The sequence below is a fragment of the Dendrobates tinctorius genome, unplaced genomic scaffold, assembly GCF_039654945.1.
Source record: "Dendrobates tinctorius isolate UK_male_01 unplaced genomic scaffold, ASM3965494v1 ptg000036l, whole genome shotgun sequence".
NCBI lineage: Eukaryota > Metazoa > Chordata > Amphibia > Anura > Dendrobatidae > Dendrobates > Dendrobates tinctorius.
Window position 1 is genome coordinate 13,124,313 of NW_027361704.1, and position 13,561 is coordinate 13,137,873.

The following is a 13,561-nucleotide window of genomic DNA, read 5'->3' on the forward strand; positions in this document are numbered from 1 at the left end:
AAAGCACTCTGTTCTGGTGAGTTACTGAGCATTCATTTTTTCACACACCATATAGCGGTGTACGCTCCTCACACACTGTCAGTGATACCAGCCGGTACACGGTAAATAGAAGCTATGTGTGTGACTCTGGAAAAACAAGCAGAGGAGATTTTCCATTTTTCCAGACCTACACCTTAGAGAGCTGTCCGCTTTTCAAACAGTTTCGTATATCTGCTGTTTGATTATGGTCAAAACTAGACAGCGTGTGTCAGTCTGTATAAAAATAGACGGAGATTGACAATTTTCCATACACACACCGTATAGAGCTGTCCGATTCTCAAACAGTATTGTATATCTGCCGTTCACATTACTGTCACATCTATAAGCATGTGTTTGTGTGACACTCCGTAAATACACATACGGATATTGTCAGTTACACAAAAAATGTATACAGCTGTACACTTCTGATACAGTTCCGTATATCTGCTTGTTGAATTACGGTGAAATGCATACTGTGCAATATATACGTAGATTTAATTTTTTTAATACACCTTACACAGGTGGACGCTCCTCATACAGTACCATCTCTCTTCTGGTATTTTTGGTACATTTTCCCAAACAGGAGGAAGTATGGTGGAAGAGGCCACGGACGTGGGCAGGGGGGCGCAGCTGGTACTGATGGTGGTGGTGCATTGGCTGGTTCTGGCAAAAGCACAATAGCAGCTAAGGCAGGAGGTGTTGAGCCTGCGTCATTGTCTGGCCCAAGAAGGCCTGTAAGGTTACCTTTTCTTGGAGTAGGAAAACCACTTTTAAAGCCGGAGCATCAGGAACAGGATTTGGCGTACATTGCCGAAACAGCCACCAGCTCTATTGCCTCCTCTTCTGAACGTTCGAAACCTGCAAGCACGGAGTCGTCAGTGCAGGGTTCTGGTCAGGAAAAACACCTTTCCTTGTGTCCTTCACCCCCACCAAAAGTTAAGGATGCGGCAGCCCACACTTCAGATTACTCTATGGAGCTCTTTTCACATACCAAGCCTGGGTTATCCAGTCAAATCCTGAATTCCCCAGTCCAAGATGAATCTGACATGGAGTGCACTGATGCACAACCACTGCTAGATGATTCTGCTGGTACATCGACCCAGAGCACTACATTGCCCTTGCAGTCTATTGAGCCAGAATCTGACCCTGATGAAACTCAGGTGTCCCTTCCCGCACACTATACCACCTTACACGGTGACACAGAGGAAGGTAAAGAGCATGGTGCAGATGACTTTGAAGAGGAGGTGATGGATGACCCAGTTCTTGACCCGGATTGGCATCCATTGGGGGAGGAGGGTGGCGCTGGCAATGGTTCAGATAAGGAGAAAGATCCGCAGCAGGCATTGACATTGCAGCAGCGGTTATTTGGCAGGCCCGTAGCTGTCCAAAAACGTGGACCAAAAACTAAAAGAGTTGCAGGACAGCTTGGCCAGACGGTCACCTTAGCACAGCGTGCAAGGCCAGAAAATGTTTACCATAGCAGGAAGAGTGCAGTGTGGCACTTCTTTGTCCAAAATCCTACTGATGAGGCAAAGGTTACCTGTAAGAAGTGCGGAAGGACCTTTAGCCGAGGTAAACAACTCAGAAATTTGAATACCAGTTGCATGCTTAGACATTTAATCAACATGCACTTGCAAGCATGGACGAACTACAAAACCTCATGTAGCACATGTGCACCTGCTCCGACTGAAGGTAGCCAGCAACGCTCCATCGCTTCCCCCACTGTAAGACCACCGCCACCATTAAACACACCACCAGCACTAAATGTGGAGGTGTCGTCGCAAGGCCAAAGCACTCAAGGAATCACAATGGTTTTGCAACACAACACTGAATCTAGACCATCATCACCAATACCATCACCAACCCCCTCTCACTCTGTCCGGTCCACCGCTACTCCCCCACATGCAGCTCTCCAGTCCAGCTCACCCTACCAGACACTCTGAGTAGGACAAGAAAGTACTCATCCTCTCATCCGCGTACACTGTGTTTGAATGCCTTTATTGCCAAACTAATCTCATTAGAGATGATGCCCTACCGTTTGGTTGAAAGCGAAGCTTTCCGCGAGCTCATGGCCTACGCTGTCCCATGCTATGACCTACCCAGTCGGCACTTCTTTTCTCAAAAAGCCATCCCTGCCCTCCACCGGCATGTGAAAGACCGCATTGTCCATACACTAAAACAGTCAGTGAGTGGAAAGGTACACCTCACATCAGATGCATGGACCAGTAAGCATGGCCAGGGCCGTTACGTGTCCATCATTGCGCACTGGGTTAATGTGGTGGATGCAGGCTCCACTGGGGACAGTGGCGGTGGAACAGTGCTGCCTCCTCCTCCTCCATCAGCGAAAGCTCGTCCACAGAGCGCAGTCGCACGAGCACTTCATCCGCAGCTAGCAGTGTTGCACACGAGGTGTCCCGCTATCGAACAGCTAGTGGTAAGCATCAGCAGGCTATGTTAAAGATGATGTCTTTGGGCGACAACAGACACCGCAGAGGTACTGGCCGACTACTTGCAGCGACAAACTGAGTCATGGCTGGGCAGTCTACATCTTGAGGCAGGCAAGGTAGTCAGTGATAACGGCCGTAATTTTGTGGCAGCCATAGCCCGTGCAAAACTCACACACATACCTTGCCTGGCTCACACTTTGAACATGGTGGTGCAGTGCTTCTTTAATAATTATCCGGAGTTAACATCCCTGCTAAATAAGGTGCGAAGACAGTGCTCGCACATCCGTCGCTCAAACGTCCACTCCACTCGTATGCAGAAGCTGCAGCGATTGCTCCACATCCCCAAGCACCGCCTAATCATAGACGTTGCAATAAACTCCACCCTGCACATGATTGAGAGGCTGTGCGAACAGAGGCAGGCTGTAAAGCATTTGTGGGAGGATACACGGGCAGGCAGTTTGAGGGAAGACATGGAATTGTCGGGTGTGCAGTGGTCAAAGCTGAAACACCTCTGTAAAGTCCTTCATTGTTTTGAGGAATGCACATGGCTGGTAAGCGCAGATGACGCCATCATAAGCATGAGCATCCCACTTATGCAAAGTTTGATGCACATTAAGGATCAGGCGTCTGCAGTGGAGGAGGAGGAGGAGGGAAGCCTTGATGACAGTCAGCCATTGTCTGGTCAGGGAACTGTCCTGGACGAGGTGGAGGAAGAAGCGGAGGAGGAGGAGGATGAGGGGGATGATTATTTTGGGCAGGAGAATGCTTCTCAGGGGGCAAGAGAAAATGTTGGCGTTCCAAGGTCAAGTACAGTGTTTGTGCGTGACTTTAGGGATGTGGATTTGCCAGAAACTGCTCCTCCACCCAGCAGTGGCAGTGCAGCATTGACACCTGGAACATTGGCCCACATGTGCGATTATGCCTTGCGGATCCTAAAAAGGGACCCCTGCATTGCCAAAATGATGAGGGATGACGACTACTGGCTGGCCAGCATCCTCGATCCACGCAACAAAGGCATTACACAACATCATGCCACAGGAGAACCTAGAGATAATATTGGCAAACAAACAAGCAACTCTGGTAAACCGTTTGTTTGAGGCTTTCCCAGCACACAGCAGCGGTGCTGGTTCTCCCATGAGCCGTAGTGGGCACAATGGAAGAGATGTTCGTGGTGCACACAGCCAAAGTGGCGTTGGTCATTAAACCCCTGTCTCCATGTTGTGGAATAATTTCTCACGTACCGCTCACACGACTGCTAATACTGCATCGATTAAAAGTGACAGGAGACAACAGTTGTCAACTATGGTTACAAACTGCTTATCCTCCCATATCGAGGTTCTCCCTCACAGGTCATTCCCCTTTGACTATTGGGCCTCTAAACTGGACGCCTGGCCTGAATTGGCACAATATGCCTTAGGCTATGTGCACATGGTGCGGATCATCCACGGATTTTGCTGCGAGGATTTTAAGAAATCCGCAGGTCAAATGACCTGCATTTTTCCTGCGGATTTCTTCCTTTTTTTTGCGGTTTTACTGCGGTTTCCCCCCTGTGGATTTGGAGAATGGAGCAGGTGGAAAACCGCACAAAAGAAGTGACATGCTGCTTTTTTTTTTACCGCACAAAAACCGCGCGGAAAAATCCGCAGCGTGTGCCCAGCGTTTTTTTTTAATAGGTTCTAATGGTACTGTACATCACCTGCAGTTCTGCTGCACATCTGCAGCGGCAAATCTGCTGCGGATATGCAGTAGAAACCCCACCGTGTGCACAGGGCCTTACAGGAGCTCGCTTGCCCTGCTGCTAGTGTGTTATTTGAAAGAGTCTTCAGTGCTACTGGATCAATCCTGACAGAAAAAAGGACCCGTCTGTCGACCCAAAATGTTGATGATCTAACCTTCATTAAAATGAACCATGCATGGGTTTCAAAGGATTTTGTCCCACCTTCCCCTGATGACACATAGGTTGCCAGAAAACTGCCTCGCTTTTGTCCTCCTCTTAATCGAACTTGCCCAATTCCACCCTTTGCAGCAGCTGAATGTCCAGCCAACACATCAACATATGCCATTTTTCAAACCTCCCTAAGTGGGCTTCCCACCCACCCCCCAATGGCTGGGGTCAACACCTGGCGCACCCAGGCAAGTGCCGTTGCTCTGAACAGGTGGATGGGCCCACTGATGGCCGACGGCACTGACACAGGGCCCTTCATAGTACAATACAGTGTCTCTGATGGTTGGGGGGGCCCACTCGCCGTCAGACACACCAACGTACTATGAGGGGCCCAGTGATAGTACCGTTGACCACGAGTGTGCCCCCCCTGCTTGGTCATGGCCACAGCACTTGCAAGTTGCAATACTTACCTCTCCCTGCTCCACCGCTGTGTAGTCTGGGCAGTTAAAACCTTCACAGGGACGGCCACTAGAAATTTGGTGTATTGATCGATGATGGTTAAGATGTAGCTATGGCCTGTCCTGCTGGCCTCTACCTTCAGATGATCAATGGCTTCCATTTGTAATGGAAGTCAACTTACAAGCAGATGCAGTGGTGCTTTATGATCACCTTTCACAGTTGTGATAGTCACAGACGTGTGACATTCCTGCCACCATTTTTCAATGTCTCCTCTCATTCCAATCCAATATAATCGCCTACGGCCTGTGGCTTCTGTCTTTTGCACTCCAAAATGGCCAGACACATCATGATAGGCAGTGAGGACCATGTCTACATCTCTCCCTGTGATCACAATTTGATTGAGACAAGTAATGATGATGTGATCCACGCTACTGCGATAAAGCATTCCTTTCTTCACAAAGAACTGTTTTCACTGTCTCCACAGACACAGTAATTGAGGGTCTGCATCGCCTCTGCAACTTCTACCGGGAGGTTTTCCCGCGATGAGTAATTCCCAAATTTCTGCTAACACTCGACTTTCCGACTGTACTTGTATCCAGTTGTTTCCAGTAGCTGAGAGTCTGGACTGGCTTACTGAGATTGAAATATAAAACCAAATAAACTCCAGGATTGATAGAAAAAATTCCGCAGGGAAAACCAATAGAATTAAAATTCTTAAAATATGTCTGTATCCATACAAAATAAAATTATTTATGTTTATAATAAAAAAGTTCCGGGAACACAATGCTCAATAAAAAATGCCTTAATTAAAATTTTGGCACAACATACACGTGCCTAAAAAGAAAAATACACAACCACATTAGCAATATATGTATGGAAACAGAAAATGCCAGTCCATAACATAAGGCTTAATTAATAAACCAGGTAATTAATCATAATGTGTACATAATTGATTAACCATACCTATGTGTAAAAACATGTGCTCAAAGTGCTGTAGTGCAACTGTGCAAGCATTAATACACACTATAATAGTGTAACCTAATCACAAAAAAAAACAAATAACGTGCTGTGTAATGATTAATACCTGTAAGCCTATATGCGCTGTGTGGAATGTCCTAGAACGCACCCCGACACGCGTTTCGGAAAATAGATCTCCTTCGTCCTGAGTCCTTGAGACATGGAAAGATTTATTCTTTACTAGTATCTTGCACTCTGTATATTGTATAACTATATATTTTTTTGTAAATTTTTGTTTCACAACTTGTTATGTATGTTAATTAGTAAGGTCTGTGATCCTATATAGGGAATGACCTTTAGCTAATTCCCTCACCTGGACCCGTAGAAGCGAGTAATCGCGAAACGGCCGTTGTCCGGCACCTCCCTCCCCTAGCATTCCTCCACGTCCTGCCTGTCCACACATTTGATGGAAATTATGTGAAATAAAGACTCACCTTTTTTTCAGCTACATTGGTGAGTGCTGCAAATTTCTTCTTTTTTTGCTTCACATTGAAATAACTATTATTATGAAGTAAATTAAGGCTGACAAGCTTCAGTAATAAGAATTGATGTTTTTGGCATTGAAATGGGCACTGTAGGTGTGTTTACTGTCCTCCACTCCCTGCCGACTTTGAAACACGAAACCCAATGCAAGTCAATGGGGAAACAGTCGGCCTCCGACTTTTCCCTATAGTCGGCCGATTTCGTTCGACCCGACTTTTGAGAAAGTCGGGTTTCATGAAACCCAACTCGACCCGAAAAAAGGAAGAGTCGCTCATCTCTACTAGTGACCCCATGGATGCAGTGGACTTCCATCTTCCTTCCGGGAATCAGGTAGACAGGGAGTATGGTGCTCACCAGGATTACCGAGCTCCCTGAGTTCAGAAGTCCACTCTCACTCTCTCCATTGTTCTCCACAGTACACCTCTGTGACATCTTGTCAGATGGATAGACAGTACATAATCCTGGACTTGTGCTATTCTAATGTTGTTCCTGGCAACAGTCCTTCAGCGTTGCCTTTTTGGGGCCACCACCCCTATATTTGGACTCCACCCCTTTAAGATTACCGCCCCCTTTTCGGACTCCACCCCTTTCTGGGCAACCATCCCTGTTTGGGTTACCGCCCCATTTTTTGACTCACCCCCTTTTGGGGCAACCATCCCTGTTTGGGTCACTGCTGTATTTTGGGACCCCACCCCCTTTTGGGCAACCATCTCTCTTTGGGGTGCATGCCCAGGATCTCTCAGGACCTCACTGCCAGTGCACGGCAGTCTATCCACTCCAACAGTTCCTCTCAGCGAGGCTTTGCACAGCTCTGCCTGGCTCTGTCTGGCCACACAAGGCTCTGCACGGCCCTGTACAGCGAGGCTCCACACTCCTCTGCAAGGCTGTGCACCTCTTTGCATGGCTCTGCACAGCTATGCACCACTCTGCATGGCTCTGCACGGCTCTGCAAGGCTCCACTCTAGTAAAATACAGTTGTAGTATACATAGTATATGTGAAAACCAAAACTGGTTATTTACATGATAAGATGTTTCAACCCACATATAAATATTAACATTTAAGGACTTTTAAGGACAACTGCAGTCTGAATAGAGAGCAAACCAATGATCAAGCAGTCAGAGGTCCCATAAAAAAAGAATTTTATTGGTAATACATATAAAAACATGGACACTTCGGTACATGGAAACAGGGGGAAAGGAAACGTGCACAATGGCATATGAAAGCCGGGTACACCACCCGCACAGACCCAGGTTAGCCAGCCCTATAGAATATCATGGACAGTGTTAGGGTAAAGACCTATATAGGAGGTCCAAGGGCACATATATCAGAAGCCGGTGATTGCACAATCTATATAGCATGTACCAAAAAAATTAGACATAGAGCAAGTGCTCATATTTACAACCGGTAGCTAAAGAAACTCTCCAATGTGGCAACAAAGAAATAATCATATTACCCTGAGGAAGGAGCCCAGGGCTCCGAAACGCGCATCAGCGTAGGCTGGCGTCACCCTGCTTTCACTGCTCCCAGGTAATGCTGCAAGCTAAATACCCTTCAATTGCGGGTTTTGATATGAGCACTTGCTCTATAATTAATTCTTTGTTGCCACATTGGAGAGTTTCTTTTGCTACCGGTTGTAAATCTGAGCACTTGCTCTATGTCTAATTTTTTTGGTACATGCTATATAGATTGCTTAATAAAGAAAATTTAGAGGGCAGTTGTGGCGACACGCGTCCGGCATCTCCACAAGCTTCCCCAGCAATAGATATGCCTATATGATTGTATTTATCTTCCATTTGGAGGGACGGGTATCCATTGCATTTGATTGGTTTTTTGTATGTATGTCATTTGTGACAATACTACTATGCATTTCTGGGAATTTTTCCCTTCCCTCCCTGTGGATTTCTCACATGTTTACACATGGTGATTGAGGTTATTGGGGATCGTTTACGGCTGCATTTCTACAGCTATATTAGCATGTTGGTGACAAATTAATAGGTATTGTTTTACCTCTTTACAAGTGTAGTTGATTTATTATGGTTATATTTAGTAATTATCTTGTGCGATTATCACTGATTTCTACATCCATTGTCCTGTATGCTATATTGCTATATAGATTGTGCAATCACCAGCTTCTGATATATGTGCCCTTGGACCTCCTATATAGGTCTTTACCCTAACACTGTCCATGATATTCTATAGGGCTGGCTAACCTTGGTCTGTGCGGGTGGTGTACCCGGCTTTCATATGCCATTGTGCACGTTTCCTTTCCCCCTGTTTCCATGTACCGAAGGCTCCACTCTGCACAGTTCTGCTCCACAGATTTAATGGACCCACCGATCCACCGCCAGCTGCCCGGAGTTCGTGGACCCGCCGATCCACAGCAAGCCGCCCGGAGTTCGTGGACTCGCCGATCCATGGCAAGCCACCCAAATGTGTACTCCTCAAATACCTGCTGCAGTCCTCCCAGATATCCTCTGGACCGATGCCTGCATTTTCCACCAACTGTAGGGACTGTACTCACTCCGGTGCGATAGGAGGAAGACAGGAGGCACTTTCCTTTAAAATTCCACATGGGTTTATTTGCTTCATAAACCCGGAAGCACCAACAAAAAAGGAAAACAGCCTTTGGAGCAGAGAAAACAAAGCATCAGTGTCCATATTACAGTCCTCTAGCTCCTCTGAGAGCTATGTGTTCTCCCAAGACACCAGCCACTGCTAACTCACATGGCTAGATCATATGACCCTGAGCTCACACAGGTCCTGGCAGGATTCTGCTCCCTCAGGCCTGTGGGCACACAGGCTGGGGTAATGTCCAGCACTCAGGCTCAGTCTGGAGCCACACACACAGGAATACTTTTCCTTCTCTGCCCACAGACAATGGAGGTCTTCACACCTTCAGTCACAGACCATGTGCCAAACAACAGCCTCCATTACACAAACTGTAACCACACCCACATGGGAGGTATATGGGTAGCCAGAACAACCCATCTCTCATAGTGCACCCAGACCCAGGTGCACTAAACATCATCTTAGTCCTCACGTGCACTAAAACAAAATACTCCGGGTGGCATCGCAGGGAGCAGTCATCTCTGCGACACATACTTCTCATCGCTTATATGGCCATTAGCCTCCTTACATACAATAGAAATTCCCTGAGTGCTTGAAAAAAAAAACTAAATTGGAATTAACAAAAAATTAGGACAGCTGTAAGTTAGAAAATTACGCAGAAAAGAAGTAAATAAGCTGTGAAATTAATAAATATAAATGTGAGAACTTTAGAAGAGAATGTACATGTTAAATTATTCATTAGAATGGAAAACTCTGGGTAAAACTGACATGTAAAACAAATAAGGAATTTTAATTGACCATAAACAATTGTAGCAAGCAGAGTCAGGCAGCTGCTACCTCACAACATAAGGTCATCAAAATGGGCATATATGCACATAACAGGAAAATACAGATAAATCAGTACTAACACAAACCTGCACGACACACTACATGTAACTCAGCCAATCAATTACATCTCATTAGAGCAGCCACTGTGCATAAATTTAATAGATCTATACCAAGGTGCACTGCACTATCATTTATTTTATGTCTTTAGATCCATCTAGCTCTGCTTACTTATAAATCACCAGAATGGAATATTATGCAAAATTTTCTGCACGGGTGGGTGAACAAGATAAACTGTAATTAATGAGGGAAATCAAAAATTAAACAGAATGGGTAGACTATAATATCCAGAAATATAAAAAAAAAATTATGATTATTTATTTTAGAAAAAGATTGTTGAGTTCTTACCTGATCACCATAGTATAAACATATTAATAGTCAATACGTAGATTTCTATCATTATTTATGTTGACACTGTAACTAAAACAATGGGCATACACTATGTGTAGAGAAATAAAAGTTATCTTTTATGATATTGCAAAAACTTTAATCTTTACTGTACAAACAGTATGAATAATGAACACTCTGCCTGGAGAAGTTTTCCTAGTGAATTCACTAAAAAAAGCTTGTGCTTACAAGTAATGGCCAGCTTTTATGAAATGCTATCTTCACTATTGTGCAACCTTAAAAATAAAAACCTCTGGAGTCTGTGTAATTTGTATAGATCTGTTGTCAAAGACCTAACGAGCCACAAAAACATATACATGAAGAGATGAGAGTCCGATTTTGGTGCTGATATCCGTCTCGAGAACTGGAACGATGTCATCAACTTACAATTCCAACATATCAATGGGTCTTCATGAGAGTTATTTCAAATTGTTAAATAGGTGGTACTATACCCCGACGAGGTTATCACATTTTAACACAGAGCTAGCTTCCTTGTGCTGGAGAGATTGTGGACACCAATGGAACCTCTACCATATTTTCTGGAGTTGTTCAAAACTCAAAAACCTCTGGCTTCAAGTCACACAGCACATTAACCTCATTGCTAAGGACTTCACAATTACACCCGAAAGAGCATTTCTTTCATTAGACATGGAACAATTTGATGATTCGGTAAGACACATTATCATACACATCCTCTTAGTGACCAAGACCATGTTAGCACAATGGTGGAAGAAAGCAGAGGTTCCCATGTTTTCAGACATACTTGACAAGATAGGCCGACACAGCGATTTAGAACGCAGATTTGCGATTAACAACAATCACATTCACAAATACTCAAAAAAATGGAAGACCTGGAACAACAAATTTCATATCAAATAGACTTAACAAGAGGCACTATATTTTGAAGTTTAAACCTGGGCGCTTTAGTACTGGGATGCTGTATCTCCTTCCAAGAATGTTACCCCATAATAAGGATTGTCGATTTTTTTTTCTTTTATGTTGTTATTCGATATACGTTATTCTCTGCCTATTTGTGGGTTCTCTAGTTTTTAAATTTTTTTTACGTACCTGTACAAGGTTGTTTATTCCCCACTCCCTTCCCTCCCTTCCTACCTTCCTTTCCCTACCCTGTTTATTTCTTAAAAAAACAATAAAATTATTTGAAAACAAGTAATGGCCAGCTTTAATGCCATACCAAACCAGGACTAGGTTCCGCCATAATTCCACCCATCTCTGAACTGCTGTTTTAGTTCACCATGATATATCCGGGACTTTATGAAAAACAAAAAATGTGCCTAAACACTAACAGGCAGATAGTTGCGGTCACAGATCGCTCCTGCCAGGGATTCAGCTGCGTCTGCTGACATCACATTGGCAGAGAGGAGGCTTCTTTTCTGTTCCGCTCTGTTGACAGGACGAGAACTTCGGACATCATTCTGATTGACAGCCAGATTCCCACTGCCTAACTCGGGGAGCCGGCTGTCAATCAGAATGACGGAGGAAATTCATGCCCCGTTGTATCAACAGAGGCAGCTGAATCGACAGCAGGAGCTATCTGTGACCTCTCTGTGCACCATGCAAAACAGGCAGGTAGGTAGAAACTACCTGCCTTGTAGAGCTTGGGCACATTTTTTAATAAAAAACCGGATATACCCTTTCAATATAATATCTCTATCTGTAAAATAATTGAGACTTTAGAATGTAAATATTGCACAGTAATGGAGAACAAGCCTGCAAAATTATCAGGTTCCTTTTAACATCTGACTCGCATGTGATTGACAGTAAATATGATTTATTAGTTACCTTAGCAGTCTGGCATCGAACACTGTTTCCACATCCTGGAGAACTGAAGGTAGATATTTCAGAGCAGCAACCTTAAAATACAAAAAAATCAACACAATGATATTAGTAAAAATGTATAATTCTTTCCATGGAGGTAATTGGGAAGGAAAAATCTATAATTGAGAGGCCTTAAGGGTTTTACTTTAGTCACTAGAATAACCAGATACCCTGCTGGTATGAATAACAGAAATAATAGTATGTATTTTCACTAGATTTCCTTTTTTGCTGGGAAATATTTGCCCTATATGGTGTTATGTGTTATTTTTTATAACCTTTTCTAGAACTTCTGTTAAACGTATGTATAATATATACATGCATATACAGTGGGTGAAAGAAGCATTTAACAAGTCACCAATTTTTTAAGTAAATACATTTTTTAAGGTGTTATTGACTTGAATTTCTCCCCAGATGTCGGTAGCAACCCATCCACTCATGCAAAGAAATCAAACCAGAGATTTCAATAAATTAAGTTCATATCAACTGGTTCAGCTTATAGCCTTCAAAATGGTGCCTCGTTATCAAGGTGTAACACAACACATATCATGATCGGTGTGAAGAACCACACCACGCAGCTCTGTATAATGTTACTAATGCGACTGCTGGCATGGCTCAACACTCGTTCACAACTCAGAAAGGTTGAGAAACTTCTTTCACTAGCACCAGTGAAACAAAGCTTTGTCAGCCCAGTAGGACTGCCACCAGTTCCTCGTTAGATATAAGCCAGATCTGTTAACAGGACTATATTGGGCCAGAAACCAGCATGGGTAGCATGTGAAGTTAAACCGAGAACACGGAGTTGTGGATTCGTTGATTGAGATAAAAGAGCAGCCCAAGGTTTAATTAGGTGGTAGTGCAATAAATATAAGCAGATAACACAAATGACAATTACCAGCTTGATGTTATGCCTTGGTGCTGGCAGCCACATGTGAAATGTGGCATGCTAGCTTTTTCCAGCTTCTTTCATCAGGATACACAGTGTGACCTCACAAACATGAATCAAGGGCCACAGCCTTAAGCCCTTAGTCGTTCACTCCCTTGCCCACCCCGGAATTGTCCTAATTATTTCCTCCTTAGCTCTGGTAGCTGAAACTCTAAAACCTATGATGGATCATAATTTCTCTATGCAAGGTCATAGGATGTTTGTTTTGGCACCATCAGATCCGGATGAGCCACTGTTACGCTTGGAGACCAAACATTACATAACTACCTGGCTTCTACTAGCTCTTCCATATATCTCCCCACTGTGGGGTGATGGGAAGGGGCAGAATGCCCACCTGGGTTTCAACCCATTCTAAGATGTCGAAAATGTAAGCGGTAAATGGGTCAGACATACAAAAACTACATAACTCCTTATAAAATTATGGCTCCAATTTTTGAAGGGGGGGTATTTATTGGAACCAGTTAAGCAGCTTGGCTCCCAGGAGGGGTTCATCCTGCCAGGAAGGCCTTGGTTCCAGCTAGACTGCTGGAAGGAGGAGTTTTTCCACTTTAGAGCTTTGGGAACTGGACCATCAGCTGAGCCAAGTGTCCTGTCTCAGCTTCACACTTTGGAGGAGGTCTATAGTCTTG

At 44.3% G+C, this 13,561-nt stretch overlaps 1 protein-coding gene across 1 annotated transcript in view; it reads right to left on the reverse strand.

Annotated features, from left to right (window-relative positions):
- Positions 1 to 13,561, reverse strand: part of DOCK2 (dedicator of cytokinesis 2) — a 1,017,649-nt gene that overhangs the window by 576,243 nt on the left and 427,845 nt on the right. The window contains exon 24 of the mRNA XM_073573729.1: positions 11,954 to 12,024. Coding sequence (XP_073429830.1) covers positions 11,954 to 12,024 — 71 coding nt within the window. The remainder of the gene's footprint in view (positions 1 to 11,953; positions 12,025 to 13,561) is intronic.